This window comes from Macrotis lagotis, chromosome 1 (genome assembly GCF_037893015.1).
Source record: "Macrotis lagotis isolate mMagLag1 chromosome 1, bilby.v1.9.chrom.fasta, whole genome shotgun sequence".
Taxonomy (NCBI): Eukaryota; Metazoa; Chordata; class Mammalia; order Peramelemorphia; family Peramelidae; genus Macrotis; species Macrotis lagotis.
The window spans coordinates 844,227,695-844,248,545 of record NC_133658.1 but is presented as its reverse complement, the minus strand read 5'-3'; the positions used below and the strand labels follow the sequence as shown (position 1 = coordinate 844,248,545).

General features: G+C 43.4%; 1 protein-coding gene across 14 annotated transcripts in view; it reads right to left on the bottom strand.

Moving 5' to 3' along the window:
* DNHD1 (dynein heavy chain domain 1) overlaps positions 1–20,851 on the bottom strand; it is a 121,134-nt gene that overhangs the window by 6,962 nt on the left and 93,321 nt on the right. For 6 of the 14 annotated variants that reach the window (XM_074217457.1, XM_074217460.1, XM_074217462.1 and 3 more), the window contains 16 exons: positions 20,648–20,850; positions 20,321–20,525; positions 20,056–20,158; positions 18,287–18,436; positions 16,508–16,690; positions 15,479–15,910; positions 14,386–14,866; positions 8,920–9,183; positions 8,476–8,628; positions 7,909–8,087; positions 6,555–7,526; positions 5,813–5,990; positions 3,982–4,101; positions 3,505–3,730; positions 3,174–3,265; positions 2,657–2,806 (listed from right to left, as the gene is read on the bottom strand). In XM_074217457.1, the coding sequence (XP_074073558.1) occupies positions 2,657–2,806; positions 3,174–3,265; positions 3,505–3,730; positions 3,982–4,101; positions 5,813–5,990; positions 6,555–7,526; positions 7,909–8,087; positions 8,476–8,628; positions 8,920–9,183; positions 14,386–14,866; positions 15,479–15,910; positions 16,508–16,690; positions 18,287–18,436; positions 20,056–20,158; positions 20,321–20,525; positions 20,648–20,850 (4,091 nt within the window). The other 8 variants (XM_074217463.1, XM_074217459.1, XM_074217464.1 and 5 more) reach the window with 8 other exon arrangements.

The window sequence follows — 20,851 nt, the reverse complement described above, 5'->3', positions numbered from 1 at the left end:
TGTGACTTTGTACTGGCTTTCCCCAAGTCTCAAATGCATTCCTTCCTTTGTCTTTTAGAAACCCTTAAAAACTGAACTCAAATGGCATCTTCTATAAGAGACCTTGCCTTATGTCTCCAGTGACTAGTCCCTTGCCCCTCTAAATTATCTTTTATTTATATATCCACCCAATCACATTTCCCATGACAGAATGTAAGCTCCTTGCAGACTTTTTCATAAGGCATATGGTAAATTATAAGGGATGGCTATTGGTGAGGGATATATTATAAAGGGGAGCTTATGTAAAAATTTATCAGTAACATTTTTTAAAACAGAGAAATATAGGTTGGAAGACAGGCAAAGTAAGGTTAGTTCACATTGATAGCTCCCTTACTCATGATGGCAGATAGACTGGTCCACGAGTAGCTCAGCCTGTGAAACTATTATGATTGGGCGGCAAAAGCAACCACCTCCCCTGAAAATAGTCCTAGATTCTAAAAACTGATGTTCCAAGCAGGAATATTTCAGATGAAGTCTTATTTAGACTTCATAGGAAACTATTAAGTTTCCTGTTAAGAATTAACCCAATCTGGAATAAGACTAGGACAGTCCCTCTTGACTCAGCCCTTAATCAAGTCATATGTGGAGTGCAGGGGAATCACTGGAGGCCACAAATTAGGAAGGACATTGATAAAACTGGAGAGAATCCAGAAGATTACAACCAATGTGATGAAGGACATCTATAACATGAAGATTAGTTGAAGGAGCAGGTGATGCTTGAAAATAAGATTCCATTTGGGGACAGGATAACTGATAACTTTTCTTCAAATTGTCAAAGGCTTACTATGTGAAAGAAATTTCTTTAACTACAAAAAGCTGAACTGGGAGCACTGGAGGGTGGAGAGGAGTTATACTTTGCAGCTTTCAAGATCTGAGACAGCAGATGTTACAATTTCATGGCCTTTTGAGTCCATCCCAGTCCAATTGGAGGGGTTCATGTCAGCTTGTTTTACAAGTTACTGCAATAGTCTTGAACTTAGCCCATTATAGAATGGGCATAAGCATGTAAATGTGGAAATTCCTACATGCAAGGAAAGGTAATCCTCTTTGATGGCAAAGGAGTGTGGTTTCTTCCAGGCAGACAAAATCCAAAGATTATGTTGAATTTCTTTTCAGAATGATTGTGGTGATATTCACAGGTGAACCAGATCAAATCAGAGATCAAAAGCTGAGAGATTGTAAAGACAGAATTTTTAGAGAACTAAAAATTCAGCAAGATACATGAACTTGATGCTTTCTCTAAGCTTAATTGTTTGAGAAAATAAGTCTTTGATTCTAGAATGTAGTGTGGCCTCCTTGGCAAAAAGGCCTTGCATAGATCTTGGAAAATCCCATTGCCTCCTGATGCCTTCAGTCCTCCCTCTTGAGCTTGGACAAGCAGGCATCTTTTTGACTATTCCCTGGTCCATCCCCAAAAGGCTGTGCCTATTTACCTAGGGGACACCACTATTGTCTGTGGACATGATATCAATAGGGAAGAGAGTAGGTGATCCAAAGCTACATATGAGGCTGCACAACTCAGCCTCAGTTTAAATGCTTCAAACTTAAGCAGCTCAAAAAAAAATCACTCTTTATAGGGAAGTATATCAAAGTTATTCTCTCCATACTCAAAGTCAATTAATTAAATCCTGAGATTTCAAAAGGATTAATAGGGAGAATATCAAGAAAGGGGCTCAGAATGCCATGGTTTTTTTCCCGTGGAGCACGTGGAGCAGAGCTATATCACTGTAGTTTGGAAAGAGAAGTCAGTCTGTGATTTCCCAAGATAAGATGGAAGAAATTATCACTGCTAACACAAAAAGCAGAGGAAGTTCAACCACATATAAAAATAATTGCTAAGGCTAACCAATGAAGAAACTGGACAACCTCATGCCCTGAGCTATGGTGAACACACAACATGAATGCAGGGAGCCTCCAGAACTATAAGATGAGGCCAATACTACTCTCTCCCCTCTCCCCTGTGGAGTACCTTCTCACACACATATTCAAAAACAAGGCTTCTACTTAGCCTCATTTTAACTTCTTTCCCATCCTACCCCCTGCACTGCTCAGCCTCACACACATAAGGTTCACTTACATTGGGACATAATTCCTTTCATATACACTTATAGCAAGACACACACACACACACACACACACACACACACACACACACAGAGTACATATGGACATGGCTTCCCACACATAGGGACAAGGCCAATACTACCATGGAAACACACATACAAGCATAGAGTCTTGATCTACAAACACATACATACACACACACACACACACACACACACACACACGTACCTCCCCCTACATACACTCCAGAACACACATATAGATAGGTGTCTCACACACAAAAATAAGTGAATCCCCACAAATCAGAGTCAAGACCTTCCCTTCTCATGCACATTGATTCAGGGTCATATGTACATATACAGAAATAGGACATTTCACATTTACATGTAGAGACCCCCAGAATCACATAAGTCTCTTCCCCATTCACTTCATCCACAAACACAGATGACTGCCCCTCATCCATGAATTCGGTTCCTTCACACACATATCTCCTGAATAGGGTTAGGGCTCACTCTTGGTTGTCTCCCATCCCCTGCACACAGCAGGGCCCTACCTGGGCATGGTATAAGGGTGGCCAGCAGATCCTGTGGGGTAAAACTGCAGGGTTGCAATTTATTGTTGGGGTCCAGACAGACCTGGATAAGACTGAATATGGCAGCCTGGTCTTCAGGATCAGCCACATGTCCTCCATAAAAAATTGCTCCTGGAGGACAGGAAGCACAAGGACCCTTCAAAGCCCTGTTCTCCAACCCCATCAACCCCCTGTCTGGCCTTGGGGCTCTGCACCAGAAAGAAGGTGCTCAGGTTGCAGATATCTTTCATGAGAATGGATGAGGGAGGCAGAAGTCAAGAATAGGGGAAAAATGGGAAGGGGGCCCAGAAAAATATAAAAGGGTAAAGGTTAACAAAAATGGAGAGGCTCAGGAGGTGGCCAGAGATTGGGGACAGACAGAAGAAAGATAGGTGAGAACAAAGCTAGCCAAAGGGCAAGGAAGGAAAGACAAATGATTAGTGAGGTGAAGATAGCAACCTCATGAGAGGCTAGGGAAGGGGCAGGGATAAGGTCTTGCCAATCAGTTCTTGCAGAGCCACCCAGTGATTGCTGAACCTCTTCCATATCCATTCCTGTGTTTTTAGTGTCCATTCCAGGATCACCTGATTCCTGTTGGAATGGGGGTGGGGTGTGAATAAACAGATTCGAAGTCAAAAGGCTATTAGCAAGAGATCTAGTAGGAGGTGGCTAATGGTACTAAAGATAAGTCTTGGGGAAAAAAAACTTAGAAAAAGGCAAGCCTTTTCTAGATAGGCAAAAGGAAGACTTGGCTTGTTTGGGGGCATATCAAACCATTAATTGCCCTAACCTCAAGGAAAGGGGGTAGTTTTCAGGTATAGGGGACTTACCATTTACCACACTTAGCCTGAAGACAGGGCCCATAGAGCTGGCGGTGCAGCAGAAGACTGTGCAGGAATATCACTGGCACAGACAGGGTTAGGGATACTAAGGGTTCAGAATTTTCCAGGGAATCTTGCATTGGATTATATCTTTCACGTAGGCTGCTTATCAGGATGTCACTCAGCTCCAGTGACTTCTCCCAGAATATAGGAACCGAATACTGTACCAACACCACTAGTATGAGAGAAAGGGGAAATGGCATGATTCAGAGCATAACCCTGGCTATGGGAAGTTTTCATGCTTACTCTGGGAAGGACCCTGGACAGCAGCAGCCTATGATCCTCTGTAGTCAAATAACACAACCTAGATAGTTTTTTTCCCTTCTGCTCAGTGAAAAGCCTTAGACAAGTCCTCGCCTCCTCAGCCTACTCTTCTCTTTCTCCCCTAATTCAATTAGGATTCTGGTTAGGAGCTTTCATCCTCACCTGGAAGAGAGTCAACTGTATTAGCTGAGGAAATAAGCCACAGGCGGAACTTCTTATTTATAATTAAATTATGTCTGGACATGGATTGGTGCAAGACAAGTGGCAAAACTTCTGATGTCACTGTGGAGAGAAATGAGGACCAGATAAGAGGGGAGAAAAGACATGGAACAAAGATATAAAAGAGACATAGATTTTAGGGTCATACACATAAGTGTATGGAGGTTGCTGTATGAAAGGGGAATAAAGTCATGGGCAGATAACAGAAATGTAAATACATACACAAACATGAGGTCAGATATATGAAGGGGGATGTATACATCAAGGGAGGTCAGGCACTAGGGAGTCACAGGACCAAGTGTAGGGCACAGACATGGATCCAAAGGGGAGGGAGGGAGGGAACAAAGACCTGAGGTAGATTAAAAAATGAGGGCACTGATAAAAGATGAAAGATACATATAGGAGGAAAGCAGACTCGAGGGATGCACAAATGTGAGAGGAACACAGACATAAGGGAAAGGACACAGATGGGGCATGTAATTGCTGGGACATGCACAACAGGAGGAACAAAAACCTGAAGGGTATAGAAGCAACAGGGGACAAAGACTTGAAGGAAGAAACACAAAACTGTGGGAAACATAGATTCAAGGGGGACACAAACATGAAGAGAAAAAGGAAGGGATCATGACTCCATAGCCCAAGCCTTGCATTGACCATGGAAGGGAAGTGATTTGCCCAAGGTCACACAGTCAAGAAATGCCTAGAATGGGATTGCCCCCTCAATCTTCTCCCTTTCTTTTGTTTCCCTCATTCTCATTAATGTTGGACCTGGCAAACAGAACCACTGCAAATATGGACAGGTGGTGTTCTTTCTTCCTTTTTTTCTACTGTGCCACAAAGAGAAGGGCACGGTCTGAGGGATGAGACAGACCTTGAGGAGGCGGCAAAGGCATGATGTGTAGGAAACATATATAAAAGAAATACAGATGTGACAAAGCCTCAGACAAAGCAGAGGGAATAATGACATGAAGAGAAGTCCTCAGGCATGAGGGGAAAACACATTCCTGGGGACATACATAAGGGAGAGAAAGTTATCTGAAATGAGTGTCATAGATGTGAAAATAATAAAAATGAGAAACAAGGGGGAGGGAACAAAGAAGAGAAGGACAAAGACATGAGGAAATTAATGTGGGAAGCATAGTCATGAGAGATGGCCAGATATGGAAAGCACTACTAAGAGGGAGACACCCAGAAATGTGGATGATACGAACAATAAAGAAAAAAGATCTAAAGGCAGGGACCTAGATGTCGTGTGGGAGAGAATGGGGATGATGACAACAGGAAGGAAGACATAAATGACATTAGGGACTGAGGCATTGGGCAGCAATGAGATGGGGACAGAAATGAGGTGCAACTCAAACATACCCAAGTTGACACAGAGATATGGAAAAGGTGGGGGCACAGACAGGTGAGCTGCAAACATTGGAGGAAGGAACAAAAATACAACCTAGATAGACATAAGAAAGAATAGAAACACATGGTGGTGGTGGCTAACATACAAAAGGAGGTACACAGGCATAAAAAGGAACAAATATGAAAGGAATACAAAGCACTAGGGAAGCAGAAGAAACAGGCAGAAGTGTAACAAAATAGAGGGGACACATTCTGAAAAGGTTCAAGCCACAAGATGGGATGGAGACAGAGATTAGAAATATGAGACAAGTATGATCATAAGGAAGGCACAATCAAGGACAAAGAGAATGACAGACAAGAAAGCGTACAGACAGGAGAGTACAGACAAGGGGGACAGATATGAGGCAGCAGGCTCACCTACCCTGAGCCCCATCTAACATCCCTAACAAGGGTTCCAGGAGCTCAGATGGCCAAGAAGACATCAGATGGCAGTTGTCCAATACTATCCAGTGACCCTTTCGCATAGCATTGCTCAGAGCTATGGTCACAGTCTGAATAGAGTCCCATTTAGAGGACCCCAGTCCAATGACCTGCAGATTCTTTTGTCCCAAGAAAAATAGACATGCCTTGAGTGGAGGCTTCTAGTGCTCCCATAACCCCAAATAACCACAACCCTTCCTTGCTACTTTGAAGGTTGTGGTCTCTCCTACCCAGCCTTTGCCCTTAAGGGAGCAATGAGAGATAAGCAAGGTCTAATGGATAATGCTACCTGCTTACCACCTGGCTGCAGGGACTCAAGGCTTCCTATGGATGTCTTCTCTAGCTTCAACCCCCACCCCCATTTGCTGCTGAAAGGGATGGAACTTCACAGGGTCATATCACAGTCCTTGGCACAATTGCCTCTGAAAGGTCCCTATAGCCACAAGGTGAATGTCACTTGTGGGAGTGTCAGTGGAGTGAATAAATAAGCTCTAGTTCTTTGGGAGGTTGATATCTGGGTTGGTGAGCAAGATGGTTGGGAAGAGCTCTTGGGTTAGGAGCATCAGTTTGTGGGAGGTGGTCAGAAGGCACCTAAAGATGAAAAGTAGTCAGGAAGGAGGTACACCTTGCCCTGGTGCTACAAAAGTAATTTTAGGTATCCCCACTCAGACTTCCAGGCTTACCTCCTGCTCATGTTGGGATGCCAACTTCAAGATAAAGGGTAAAGGGTGTGAGGTGGCACTGGGGTGTCCTGGTGGGGGCAGCAGCACAAGCAGGGGCTGGGTGGGCTGGCTCAACCTGTAGGAGTTGATAGCTGGATACTTCGTCTCAGCCAGGGGCCGTCCCAGGAGGCAGGTGGTAAAGTCAGCAAAGGTACCTGCTAGCTGCTCTGGTTTTAGCACCCGCCATAGCACCAGCTTCTGAAGGAAGCTCAGGGGTTTGGTGCCAGGGCCCGGTGCTGGGCCTACCACTGTCGAGGGCAACCTCAGGTACTCCTCCCAGGCTTTTGAGTGGGCAGCCAAGGAAGCCTGCAGGCCTACAAAGGGGGGTAGCAGCTCCAGCAATCCACACTCCTGCCAGGCTTTGGGCCCTAACCAGGAAGGACAAATGACATTTGAGTTCAGCACATTCTTGTCCACTACTGGGGAAGCCCCTAGTCCTGGACAAAGTGCCAGCCTCTCTAGGGCAGGTGCCTGCTCATCTAGCTGTAGTAGGGCCAGGGCACCAAAAACTCCTACCAGGGGTGCATGGTGGGGCTGCAAAGAGGTAAAGATATTGCTCAGCAACTGATGTGTTAGCTGGATCCCTATCTCCCGAAGGTGGCTGTCTAGGTCTTCATTATGCTGCGGTGGTAGCTGGTGGACAGAGCTGGCCAGAGTACGGCATGTCACAGTCAGAGATCTGTCTAAGATCATGGGGTAGATAGGGTGTAAATTCTGCAGAGGGAACATGGCCTGGGACATGATGGTACCTAGATGAGCCACATACTGGTACTGAACACGAAGCCCCGTCTCTTGGGTCTTCAACTCCTTCAACTCTTCCAGGTGAGTCTTCTGCCGATAGAGCTCTGCTTGGCAGTTCAGCATGTCTCGCAGAAAATTGTGTCGGCCTACTTGGTCTATTTCTACATTTAACACGAACCCCAGCAGCTTTTCCTGTATGGGATCCCCTGCTCAAAGCCCGGTCTGTTGTCTTCTCTTACACCCCCACTTCATATCCTCCCCCAACCTGCTTTTTCCCCAACCCCATGGATCAAAGTTATCATATTTTCCCTTAACCTTTTTTTTTTTAAAGCCTTATCCTTTTCCTGGATCCTTGACCCTGTTAGCTCTCTTCTCTCAAATGCAAGTGGGGTCTAAGAATTTGTTTTTTAAAAACATTCTAATTATTCTATTTAAATATAATTGGCTTCCTTTATGATTCTGGATTATGATACAAAAAAAGTTAAGAACCTCTGCTCTACTAGGTCCCTGTCTCCTCTCTATTCTTCCTAAGCTTCTTCCTGACTTCCCCCTCCATGCGGAGTCCCAAACTCACCTCAGTAGCTTCAATCTCTTCATAAGCATCCAGTATGCTGAGCTCTAGGTTGTTCCATTTTGACTCCAATTCTGGCCTCTCCGCTCTTATGATCTCCTGGAAAAGCTGTTCCTCTATTCTATCCCGATTCATATGCATATCTATTATATTCATACCCTTCAGTATCTCTGAGTTCAGACCTGCAGATGGGTCCCATTTACAAACATGCTTTTCTCACCCAAGCCCTTAAATCATCTCCTGCCTTTTTCCACTTCCCTCCTCTGCCCTTGGCTTCAACCCCGGGCACATATCCCCATCCATCCCCTTCCCATTTTTCCCATTTCTCTGTAGCCTCTGTTTCTAGTCCCTAGCTCAGGCATTGCACCCTGATCTCTGTTCCTCTTCCATCTTCCATCTAGCCTCTGACCCTCATGCTTTACATTATAACAGTTTGGGTCATCTATTGTACCTTATTGTGGAATAGTTTGGGGGAAGATGGAGAGGGAGAGCCCTTGAGTGGTGACAGCAAATAAATCCTGGAGAAATGAGGAAGCTGACCTGATACCAACCTCCAAGTCCAGACCTCACCTGCTGGCAAAGCATCAAGGCGCAGTTTGGTGGTCAGGTACAGACAGAAGTTGGGATGCACTTCAGGGGGATGCAGATTATCCCTCTGAAGGAGCCGCTGCAACTCAGGACACCACAAACCCAGCTCTACATTATTCAGCAATACTAACAGACCTGCCAAAAAATACTGAGGCTCATCTCAACCTCCAATCACCAAGGCATGCTCCTACCTAGACACTTCTTCTAGGTCATAGATCATAGGACTGAAAGTTGAAAGGAATTTCAGAGGTTATCTAGTCAAATTCTCAGTTGACAAAAGGGACTACGGGAAGGTGGAAGCATCTTGAGACTGATACTAGGATATGTGAGAAGGAGAAATGTTGAGAGAAGACTGAAAAAATAGTAGACAAGAGATACACAGAGACAGCCTCTTAAGGGGGCAGAGGTCAAGAGGTCAATTCTCACCACTGGCAGCTGCTTCTAGCAGTTCCCTTCCCAGATTGGGATCACTGGCTGAAAGAACTTTGAAGGCAGTTACAGAACTGGACAAGCTTGGAGTGGATATGTTTTCTTCTTCTTCTTCTTCTTCTTCTTCTTCTTCTTCCTTCTTCTTCTTCTTCTTCTCCTCCTCCTCCTCCTCCTCTTCCTCTTCCTCCTCCTCCTCCTCTTGTACCTTGTCCTTCTTTGCCTCTTCATTCTCATCTTTTCTGTCCTTCTCAGCAGTATTTTCTAAGACACAAGGACAGAGTTGCTACTTTCTCATTAAAAACCTTATCAACTCAGGCCTTCAAGGGCAACTGTTTATCCCTTTAAGTCCAAGAGGTTCATTCTCATAGGGGTGTCTCTGAAAGGCAGACAGGCATTCAAGAAAGAAGAGAAGATATTTCTGGAAGGTAGACAGAGGAGCAAGGTGAAACAAGGTGAATAAAATTGTGCTGGATTCCTTGTGAACTGAGATTTCAGATACACATCAAGCTTTTGGAAGGGACTGGCATTCAGGAATGGGTGGAGGGATGGGATGCCTTCCTGACAAATATGAAATTCTTCTTAAGGAGATGAGAAGGAAGAGAAGCAAAAGGAAGTAACAGAAGTAGAAAGAAGTCATATTTTGGGAGCATGAGGAGCAATAAGCACATGTGACTCTTTAATGTATGTATACTAGAGGAGTGATCTGAGAACATTTCTCATGGGACTGGCTAATTAGCAAATTTTCCCCAAATTCAAATTCAATTCAGCAAGTACTTATTAAGTTTCAACTATTTGCAAAGCACTGTGTGCTAGGCTTCAAAAACAATTTCTACTCTCCTCTCAAGAAGCCTCCTTTTTTGAAGTCTACCTAATCTTCTATAAATATAATTTGAACAGAAAAAGAGCACTAATAACTAAGGCAACCAAGAAAAGGTCTTTCCTAGGGTGTGGCACCTGAGCTTAACTTTGATGGAAAGCTAAGTATTCTAAGAAGTATAATGAGTTTGAGGTGCCACAAAAACCTCTGCAATTTTTCAACTCTGACTAGTGATTGGTCAGCCAGCTAGCAAACTGGTGAGAATTGCCCATTGCTTATATGTCAGCAGTTTGTCAGGAGTAGGAGGTGAGGTAAATATATAGATTAGCTTAGCAAAGGGGGAGGGGGTTGACTAGGTGCAACAGAGATAGGAAATAAGGAAATATTTTCAGATGTTCTGTTTATGCATCTTGCTTATGTCTAATGATTCTTAGGGAAGACTGATGTTTATTATCAATTACTGAGAACTCGGTGATTTAGAGGGAAAATAAGACTAATTAAAAGCAGCATCCCATGAAATATCATGCAACCTGAAGCACAGATACAAGGTGAAACTTCCAAACTTCCTACCAGGCAAACAAAACCAAAAACCAAGTTGAAGCTTTTGACATTAGTAAGTTCAAGAAAAAACATCAAGTGGTTAGTAAAGAAGTGAGTCAAGAAGAAGACATTTGATAAACAAATTATATTAATAAAATGTGAGAACAGGTATTATTTTATTTTTTTTTTGCTTTTGTATCTGCAAACCCAACTAATTGCCTGGCACATACATGGACAACATTAAATAAATGTCTATCGCACTTGAAAGTCAGAAGTCACTTAGTACAATCCATACCTATATCAGATTCCCTAGACAACTGCCCAGTAGGTGATTATAGAGGAAAGCAGGGGTGCTTCCCTGTCATTGAAAGTCTTCAAGTCATTAAACAATCCAAACCTAATTCTATAACTTTCTTCCACTGCTTCTAGTATTGTCCTCTGGATCAAACAAAAAAAGTTTAATCACTCCTTTAATCACTCCTGTGTGATAACACAGCCCTTCCAAATAATTGAACAGTGTAATCATGTGCCACTCAATCTTTTCTTCTCTCAGATCCCGTTACTCTACTAAACATGGTATAGAAGATGTCAAGCTGGCCTCAAAGAGGGGATCCTGCCCAGACATACTGGCATCTCAGTGGTCCAGGTAATTCTCTGATAAATTTCAGAAAATATTCCAGCCTGCATTGGTAGATAATGTTTCCTCACCATGAGTTCTTCATAGCAATGAAATCACAATGCCAGTTACAATCCCTTCCTAAATCTTTTCTTATTCAGAACAAATCACCAGTTATTTCAAGTAATCATATGGCATGTTCTTAAGGCCCTGCATCATCCTGCCCACTCTCCAGTTTACTAATAATCCTCCTTAAAATTTGGTGAAAGAGAACTGAACTCAACAGTAAGAGCTCAGTAAATGCTTTATCATTCATTCACTCTCAGTGTGGTTTTATAATGGCTATGTATAAGCTCTATCAGATTTCTTGCTATCTTGGGAGGGGAGGGATAATTTTTTTACAAGAATGTCGAAAACTATCTCTATATATAGTTAGAAAAAATAAATTAAATTTTTTTTAGGTTTTTGCAAGGCAAATGGGGTTAAATGGCTTGCCCAAGGCCACACAGCTAGGTAATTATTATTAAGTGTCTGAGGCCAGATTTGAACCCAGGTACTCCTGACTCCAAGGCCGGTGCTCTATCCACTGCGCCACCTAGCCACCCCTAAATTTTTTAAAAGACCACATTAAGACATCTATTTGAATAAGTAGCCAAATTGTAAGAGATTACAAATTGAATGGGAGTAGATAAAAAAGAGAAAATTAGTATAGAAGGAGTGTAAAAGGAAAGAGACATAACAGCTTGGGTAGATAGGATCAAGTGAAAATATTTCTCAAACTTAAGTCAACTTTCAGAAAGGAGAGAAGGAATTTATATAGGAAATTATAATCTAGAGAAAGAGATGGTATGAATGGAGGGGCAAACTTTGTGAAGAAATGGTATGGGAATGAATATTTTATTCATAACTTAGAACAATATGGAATAAAGGGATTTTGAGATATTGAATGGTAGAGAAGTGAGAGCTCAAGATGAATGAAGGAAGGTTTACTGAGAAGGGCATAGGGTGCTAAAAGAGGCTTAAGAGAGAAGGTATAGAACAGATGTTGTGTGAAAGAAAATCAATTAAAGAAGAAAGGGAATGCTCTGCAGCTGTGAGGGCCTATTTACTACTAGAGGACCCATTCAACTACAAAGGCAAAATATGGTCAGAGATAGGCTTTAGATAGGCTTTAGAAATGGGGAGAAGGAGGGATTGGAAAAGTGAAAGACTGAATAGAGAGATACCAATGATGCAGAAGGCTATTACAACAACCCAAGTGACAGGTGGTGAGGTCCTAAACTGGGGTGCATAAGGTGTGAGTAATGAGATGTGAGAAATATTGAGTTAGTTTAATCAACAAGTCTTAGCAACTGATTATAGGGAGTATTTGGAATGATGAGGCCATATTTGAACTTTACTTCAGATCAAGCATTCTATCAACTGTACCACCTAGCTGCTTAGCCCACCATGAGTGTGAGTGGTAGAGAGGAAGGACCTGGGATATACCTATTGTCAGGAAGTAAAACATGATGAACCTACAGTGGAAACTATGAAGGAACAGTTAATAGAAAGAACTACAAAAAGTCAGAGAGCTGACAATATTCAGAAGAGGCTGAGCAGCAGTGTCAAATGTTCAGTTCAGTTGTGTCTGTCTGACCCATTTAAGATTTCCTTGACAGTTGTTTGCCATAAGAGGAAATGAAGGAAAAGAAGGTTAATTGACTTGCTCAGGGTCACACAGCTAATAAGTGTTTGAGGCTAGACTTGAACCCGGGTCTTCTTGATCCAGACCTAGCACTCTAAAAATTGGAGATGTGTGGGGGGGTGGGAGTCACTCAACTTGACCATAAAGAGATGATTGAAAATCAAGCTGGCATTCCAAGCTATGTGCTCAGATTCCAAATTGAATCACAGGGTAGACAGACCAATATCATTTAACTTAAGAGACTCAGCTACAGAGGGATAGTCACATCCTTGATCTTACCATCCCCAACAGTTGTTCTACTTCCCTGGCAATGGAAGATCAAGAACTTTGAATTTTTTTTATCTGAACATAACCTACTATCATTCCTTGAAAGGCACAGGACCTGGAGTAGTGTAGGCTCTTCATAAATGTTTGTGCCCTGATGGACATAATTTATGGGGTCTCCATGAGACTCTCCCCCCTCTACATTCTCTCTGGTGACTCAGACAAGAGCCCATGGAGACATCTCTATCCCATGTCAATCAATCGCTCTCCTGAGCTCCAGTCTCACATCACCATCTGCTTATGCAACAGTTCAGAGGTGTCTCAAGCCCAGAATTCATTAGCTTTCCTCTCAAATCTATCCTCCTTCCAAACTTCTCCAAGGTACTACTATGCTTCTAGATACTCATGCTTGTAACCTTGGTGCTGTCCTGTATTTTTCACTCTCCCATATCTTGCCATATCTTGTCATTTCTATCTACACAACATTATATGTGTGTCTTTAGTTGTTTTCAATTATATCCAACTCTGACCAGATTTGGGGTTTTCTTGGCAAAGATACTAGAGTAGTTTGTCATTTCCCTACTCTGGTGCATTTCATAGATGAGGAAACTGAGGCAGAGTTAAATGGAATTGCCCACAGTCATACAGTGAGCAAGAATGCAAGGTCATCTGTGCCACCTAGGTGAAACTCTATATCCTCTTGCCTGAATTTTTATAATGCCCTTTTAATTGGTTTCTCTGCTTTAAGACTTTCTGCATTCTAAAGTGATTTTCCCAGAGCATAAATCTGCTCATATCAACTCTCAATCTGCCAAATAAATGAGTTTCCCTAATGCCTCTCTGGCTCCATTATACCTTTCTTGTCCCCATGCTCGGTGGTACAGTCACACTGGCTTCCCTCTAGTTACTCACATATAACAAGCAATCTATCTCTATTCTCTGAGGCTTTGTACTAGTTGTATCCATGTTTGGGATACAGCTTCTTCCTTCTCACCTTCCCCTCTTGGAATCCCTGGTTTCCTGCCGGGGTTAGCTCAATGACCTCTTTCCATCTAATGGCTTTCCTGATTTCTAGTTTCCTTTAGTACCTTTCTCCAAATACACTTTGTATCTGCTTTAATAGAGTTTGTAGCTAACCATATAAGCCTTGTATGCACAAGTTGTCTAAGCTTTGAGGGCAGGGACTGTTTCTTTTTGTCTTTGTATCCTTTTTGCACAATCCCAGACAGCAGGTGGTGTATAGTAAATGCTTACATGATAAGTATTATCTCTGAACCCTTCCTGGAAAGAGAGAAAAACCTAAAGAATTCCATGCTGTTGGGCCCTCCCTCCTCACTTGCTAGAGCCCAAAAGTTCACTCATTGTGAACACACAGGCACAACTACTGGGCCTGGTTTCTAGGGTTGAAGAGATCAAACAAAAGAGACCATGGGCTGGGTCAAGGTAGTCAGATGAGCTTTACCTTCTTTCAGAGCCTCAATTATAACATTCTAGATTCCAGGAAGTGGCCCTAAAATTCCTCTCTAGAAAACCAGATACCTCTCTCAGGTCTGTCCAGATACTTCGACATGTTTAGGATATCTTCATTATTCCGCTGGCTCAGGGACAGCAGCCAGAGAGAGGCTTCACTGTCAGGGTCAATGATCAGGGGCCATCGTCGAGTAGATCTGTGAATGGGGCTGCGAAGGAGGAGGGCAGCCAGGCGGACAGACACTGCCCGGGGCTTCATTTCCCGGTCCCACTGGTGCTGCTCAGTCTCAGAGCTCAAAATCGACAAAAGGCTGAAGGGTGTTCGAGTGGGTATCACAAAGTCCCCCTTGTCCCTTGGTAGGCCCTTTTGTCGGTCCAATTCTAAGACCACATCATCTGGGTCAAGATGGTCCTGATAACCTGAACACAATGCCAACCATTTCTCAAGGATCTCCTCACGCCTTAAGGATGGGAAAGGACCCAGGTAGTTGATGGCAGCTGCAGAGAGCAGTGCGTCTCCAGGTACTGTATGACAATCCCCTTTCAGATTCTGAGAGGGAAGAGATAGAAGGAAGGGGAAGTGAGAAAAGCAGGTTCATTTGGGAGGGAGGTAACAAGGAGGAAAGGACAAATGAGGACAAAGGGGTAAAGGAAATGGGCTAAAGGAGGAGGAAAATAATTGGTAATAGTTTCTTTGGCAGAGAGAGGCAAGAGTGGACAGTTCCTCAGACTTTGGGAGCATATTATTCTACTACTGCTGCTACTCTTACTAATCTCAGCTGATATTTTTAAAGCTAAGATGGGTATTTCAAGTGTCATGATTCTCTTTTTACAGATGGGCAGGCTAAAGTATGGAGAAGTTAGTGGCTGGCTCATGACGGTATATATCTGAGGTAATATTTGAATTCTTATGTTCCTGATTCTCAGGGGGAAGAGTCTTTCCAGGTCCTTGGGCAGAGCAGAAACAAATGGTAGGCAGCTCCTAGGACTGAGCTTGGGACACTGAACAGGAAACCCCTAGGTATGGTCAGGGGCAAAAGTAGGAACAACTCCCTGGGCTGAGCAGAGAGAGGAACAGGTCAGGCAGTTCTCCTGGACACACTACAGGTGAGGATGCATGATGTGTTGAATAGTACAGTTACAGAGGAAGGTGGAGGATTACCTGAAGAATTGTATTCCAGACACTCATGGGAGTGACCAGGGCAGCCTGCAAATGTCCGTTTGATTCTCGGTTCTGTATTACCTTAGAAAGGCATTCAGCCAAAATGTTGTGGGACTGCCGTGCGTGTTCCACCTGGAGAACCAGCATTTGGTTTTGCTGTAGCAGTTCCTTTGCCTTCATTTGGCAGCGACCCAGGCGGATCTGTTCATTCAGCAGTGTTTTCTCTATCTGTCTCAGCATGATCAATGTGGGTGCCCCTTTGTGCTGTGCCAATCCAAAGTACAACACAGCACGCAGCCAGGAAGCTAGGCCTGCTACAGGCTTGCTCACACATTGCAGGGTACTATCATCCATGCCTGGTTCTTCCAGAATCTTACGCAAGCTCTGCAGCTCTGCTTCTGCTACTGAGTTTTTGTTAAAAAATATAAGGTCCTGTCCCCAGGAAAGAAGGGAGTTACACACTATCTTAGGCTCATAACTTCATCTCCTAACCCCTACTCTTTTACCCACCTACCTTTACTTGGCCCCCCTCTCCAGGATCCCTCAGCCACTGTCAATTCTTCCCCCCCCAATCTCTCTGCCTATCACCTCTCCCCTCCTATCTCTTTCTGTCCCTCTTTCTTTTCTGTCTCTCTTTCCCTCTTCTGGTCCTATCACTGCTCCTTCCTCCAACATGGCTCCTGCTGCATTATCCTTTTTGATGCTTTTTTGGGGGAAGACAATGGGGGTTAAGTGACCTGCCCAAGGTCATATAGCTAGGTTATTATTAAGTATCTGAGATTAGATTTGAACTCAGGACCTCCTGACTCTAGGGCTGGTTCTCTATCCACTGAGTCACCTAGCTGCCCTTCTGCTTCCCTATTCTTGACCACCTTCCTATCACCACGCAAATGCTAATCCTCCCCCTTACAATTCCCAAATGCTCAATCATAATTCTACTCTAGTTTCTCCAGTAGCTACCTCTGTCCTCTCATTTTGCCCCCCTCCTCTTCCTGTCCAACCCTCTATCCCTTGGGTCCAGCCCCCTACCTCAAAAAAACCCTCTTTGCCTAGCAGTTGCTTAGCACTCTCCCATCCTTTAGGTTGGTGGAACAGGACACAGAGGGCATCAGTCACCATCACTACTGAAGCAGGTGGAGCCCGGTAACTGCGCAGCTCTTCCATATCAGTTACCTTAAGCTGGGATAGGGGTGCCCGTAAAGTCTGGTCTATCTGAGAAAAGGTATCACACAAAGGGATAAGAGTGAAAAGGGCTCCAAACATAGAACTTCTTGGAAACTTTATCACCAGCAACTAAGTGGCCAAGAACACAAGCAAGATGCTCCTTTCCTTGCCATTTGCTGGTGGAACTTGTATATGGCTATTACTATCTAAGGAGCTATTTATCACATTGCAAGGGCTTTGGGGTGAAATGCTTCCTATTTGGGTTATGGAAGCCAGAATTCGTCCAATTAAACCTGCAGAGCAAAGCAGAGCTAGAAGTGGAGCAGGGATGCAAGTGGGAGTCTAACTCAGCCCTGTAGAAGGAAAGGACTGGGCTGAGCAGGGGAGATGATGAGCAGAGTTAAAAGGGCATTAGTTTCTATGTGAAAAGGACACTAAAGAGGGCCAAGGCACATCTTCTCCAGAGACAGCCTAGCAAGTCACATGTAGAACCAGGACCAAACAGAAGGCAGAAAGAATGGGACAGTCAGGAAAGCTGTGTTAATCTTCATGATAATCAAGGCCATCTTTGGATAGGAAAATTAGTTGTTTTCAAGGATTTGAAGGGTTTTCATGTGGAAGAGGGTTGAAATGTTCTATAAGGCCCAATGGAGCAAAACTAGGAGCATTGGTAGAAACTGAAAAGAGGCACATTTAATTTGATATCAGGAAAAAAAATAAGCTATCCAAAGTGAAAGGGGGCTGCCTCTGGAGACACGGGCTTCTCCTCACTTGAGTTATTTCCAAAAAGTCTGAATGACTACTTATTGGAGATGCTGTGGAGAGAATTCTTGCCAGATACAGATTGGCCTACTTGGTTTCAGAGATCTCTTCTCAAGCTAGGATTTTGTGATATTCCTGAGCTAATAAGCAATTAAATTCTGTATTCTTAAGAATTTATTCTAGTAGTCCTTAATATCAGTTCCAAATTTTGATAGCATATTAAAGGTTACAAAGTGTTTTCCTGTTCGCTACTCTCAAGTTTATTGTCCAAACCATGGGAGAGGCAAGTAGTATTTTTTTTTAACAGATCAGGACCTGAAGTTTAAGGAAATTGTTGCTTTCTTCCTTCTCATGTTAACCTACAACTCTCCTGGCTTCCTTTAAGTCTCACCTTTTATAAGAAGCCATTTTCAGACCCACCCCCTTTAATCCTTTTCTCTCTCTGATGCTATTTTCAACTTTTGCTGCATATATATACATATATATTAGTTCATACATAGTTATTTGCATGTTGCTGACCTCATTAGACACACAGCTAATAAAGTCAACCAGGATTAGAACTTAGACCTTCTGGCTTTTTCTTTCCCTTCCATATACCTAACTCGTTATTTACATCTTTTAGCAAAATCCATCTGTAACCTTGGCTGAACTTAGGGAAAGGGGTCAACATAAGATCCAGAATCCCTAAAGCCAAGCAGTAGGGAGAGAGGTATTACTAGGTCATAGAAACACTGGAATGATTAAGGATAGAGTAGCCCAGGACTGGGCTAGGATTTTTTTTTTGGAGTCACTACCTCCAGGGCACAGTGAGTTCTGTGTCCACCCTGGTATTGCCTTGGGAGTGGAGGGGAAGGCAGAAAGAGGGAAGGAGAAGAGGATCACCTCATGAGTCAGTGACTGCTCCAGACTCTGCAATGCATCTCTCTGTTTGGTAAGGTTCCTGATGAGTGTCTCCTGTTGCTGACAATCCATCAGGTACTGAACGTACTGGACCCGGTCTACCTCCAGCTGCCTCTGGCTTGTAACAAGGTCCTATAGGCAGAAAATCCAGGCCTTCACCAATTCTACCTCCCATAAGTCCCTGTGGAGGAGACTCAGAAGGGGAAAGTGCAATCCAGTCCCTTATTGAGGCAATAACGGGGGGGATAGAATATTCTCATAATTCTCATAATCCCAGATTTGAGGAATTATCATCTTTAAAGATCACATATCCTGAAGCCTAAATCTCATGGGCTACCTTATCCTGACCCTCCCTCCCCTGTCACCACCAAATCCAGGTTGTTTCCTGTACAGCTCCACCACCTGGGAATATCCCTACTCCCAATCACTATTTCTCATTTCTGACATTCCCTAGATCCAATTCCATAGTCTAATCCTTAAGATTAGACTATGTAACTATGTAAACTTCTTGAGCAAGGACTATTTTTTTTTTTGCTTTTCTTTGTATCCTTAGTATATTAGGTGTCTGCCTTGAGAGCCATCCTATCTAACAAGACATTTTATGCTTATTAATTGAAAATAAAATTAAAAATCTGGTCTCCAGGGTTACCAGTCCATAAACTCCAACTAGGGATTTTCATGATGAAGTACCATTCTAAGGGACCAAGATCCATTTGGAAAGATACATTTTTACCAAGAATTGAGGCTGAAATCTTTGCTAAATATATTAAGTTTATATGTTAAAAGTTAGTTTCTTTATTCAAAAACTGTTGACCTGTACAAAATTGTTAAAATTAACACAGCATCTGACACATGGGAGGTACTGTCCCCCCACCTATGAAAAATCAAATCTTTGAAGATCCTGAAGAAATGTTCTGGATACATCTCTCTTTCTTGTGGATTACTTCACCAAACTTGGGTTTAAAAGAAGTAATTTTGTTTCTTCTATTAAACTATGAGAGGAAGCCATTTCTCCTTTAGTACCACCCCCTCAACTAAGGGGGAAATCCCTCTAAAGCTATCAGAAATGTAGAAAATGCTGTAGGGTCAGATGTGAAGAGGTGTCTGGGGCGGTACTGAGGGGAAAAGCAACTAGAAATAGAAGAGGAAGAAGGAGTTTCACAAGGGTTGGAAAAGTCATAGAAGTGAAACTAGATGAAATGGGCCATCACAGCTCCTCTGTCTACTTGATCCAGTCCAACAACAATCTGTGTTAATTGGTCAAGGCTATTTAAGCAGCTTCCCAAAGTGATGATCCTGACCCAAGATAATTTTATGTTCTTTCTTGAAATCCAAAGACAAAGACAAATGGTTCATTCCCTCACCATGCTCTAATTAAACATGATTAATTCCCATAGGAGAGAACCACATCGAACTTTTTCTTATCCTATCTGGATGTACTAAGTGTGAAGGGAGGAGAGCATCAATGCTGCTAAGAATGGTTCTCCCAAAGAGGCCTGTTGACCAACAATCAAACATGAGTGGGTTCTGGACACAGATCTCCATCCACCAGTAATTGATTACATCAGGGAATAATTCTTAGCAATGACTTCAACTTTCTGATATGTATACCCAATTATTAGCTATATTGATTGTCAGATCTCTGGTAAGAATATATGTAACCTGAATTGTGTACTTTTTTCATATGCTTACCCACACTTCTCGATTCACCACATTTGATATGGATTAGATCATCCCCCCACCATTCACACCTCATGGGCACACTGCAGATCCTTCTCCAGGAGTTCTGTCAAGTGGTGGTGGGCATTGTTTTGCTCTAACATCAATCTCAGTTTCCTTAAGGCTGCCTGAATCCTGAGAAGAGATGCCAGGTGTTTCAGGGAGGGGCTGGGGCAAGAGCTGGAAGGGTATGGGCAAGAACAGATCAGTGTTTGAATTAGGGATGAGGAGAGAGGAGTGGGTGATGTGGTAGGTCATTATGGAAGAGAGGATGAAGTAAGGGGGACAGGATCCCACCGCTGGATCTTGCTCTGGTTGTGATGTGATAGGTGGAAGTACAGCAGCAAGAAGATATCCAAGAAGTCTAGGAAAGTCTTGGGGGTGGCTAAGGGCAGCCGTGGACAGATGAGCTGATAGTATTTGGAGGCTGACAGGTGGATCAGAGCCATAACCTTGGCCATATTGGCTACAGAGGCCTGCAGAGTTGGCAGCCAGGGATACTCTGCAAGAAAAGGAAAGAGAAATAGAGACAGGAAAAAGAAGAGGTGCTTCACCAGGACTTGGGCAAAGAGAAGTTTCACCAAAGCTGGGGTGGGGAGGAGGGGTAAGATAAGGCAGGCTTACCAAGTTCTAGCCTTTTGCTAAAGACACCCTCTAGGTGCTGCTGGGCTAGGCTGGTCAGGGTAGTCTGGTTCCAGGGTTCATAGTAGTCAATGCTGGTATGATCGAGGAGAGCCAGGAAAGTAGCGGGGCGGATCTGGGGAGGTCTGGAACTATCAGACATCAGGATGAATAGGTGGAGGTTTTTGCACACCAACTGGCGGAATC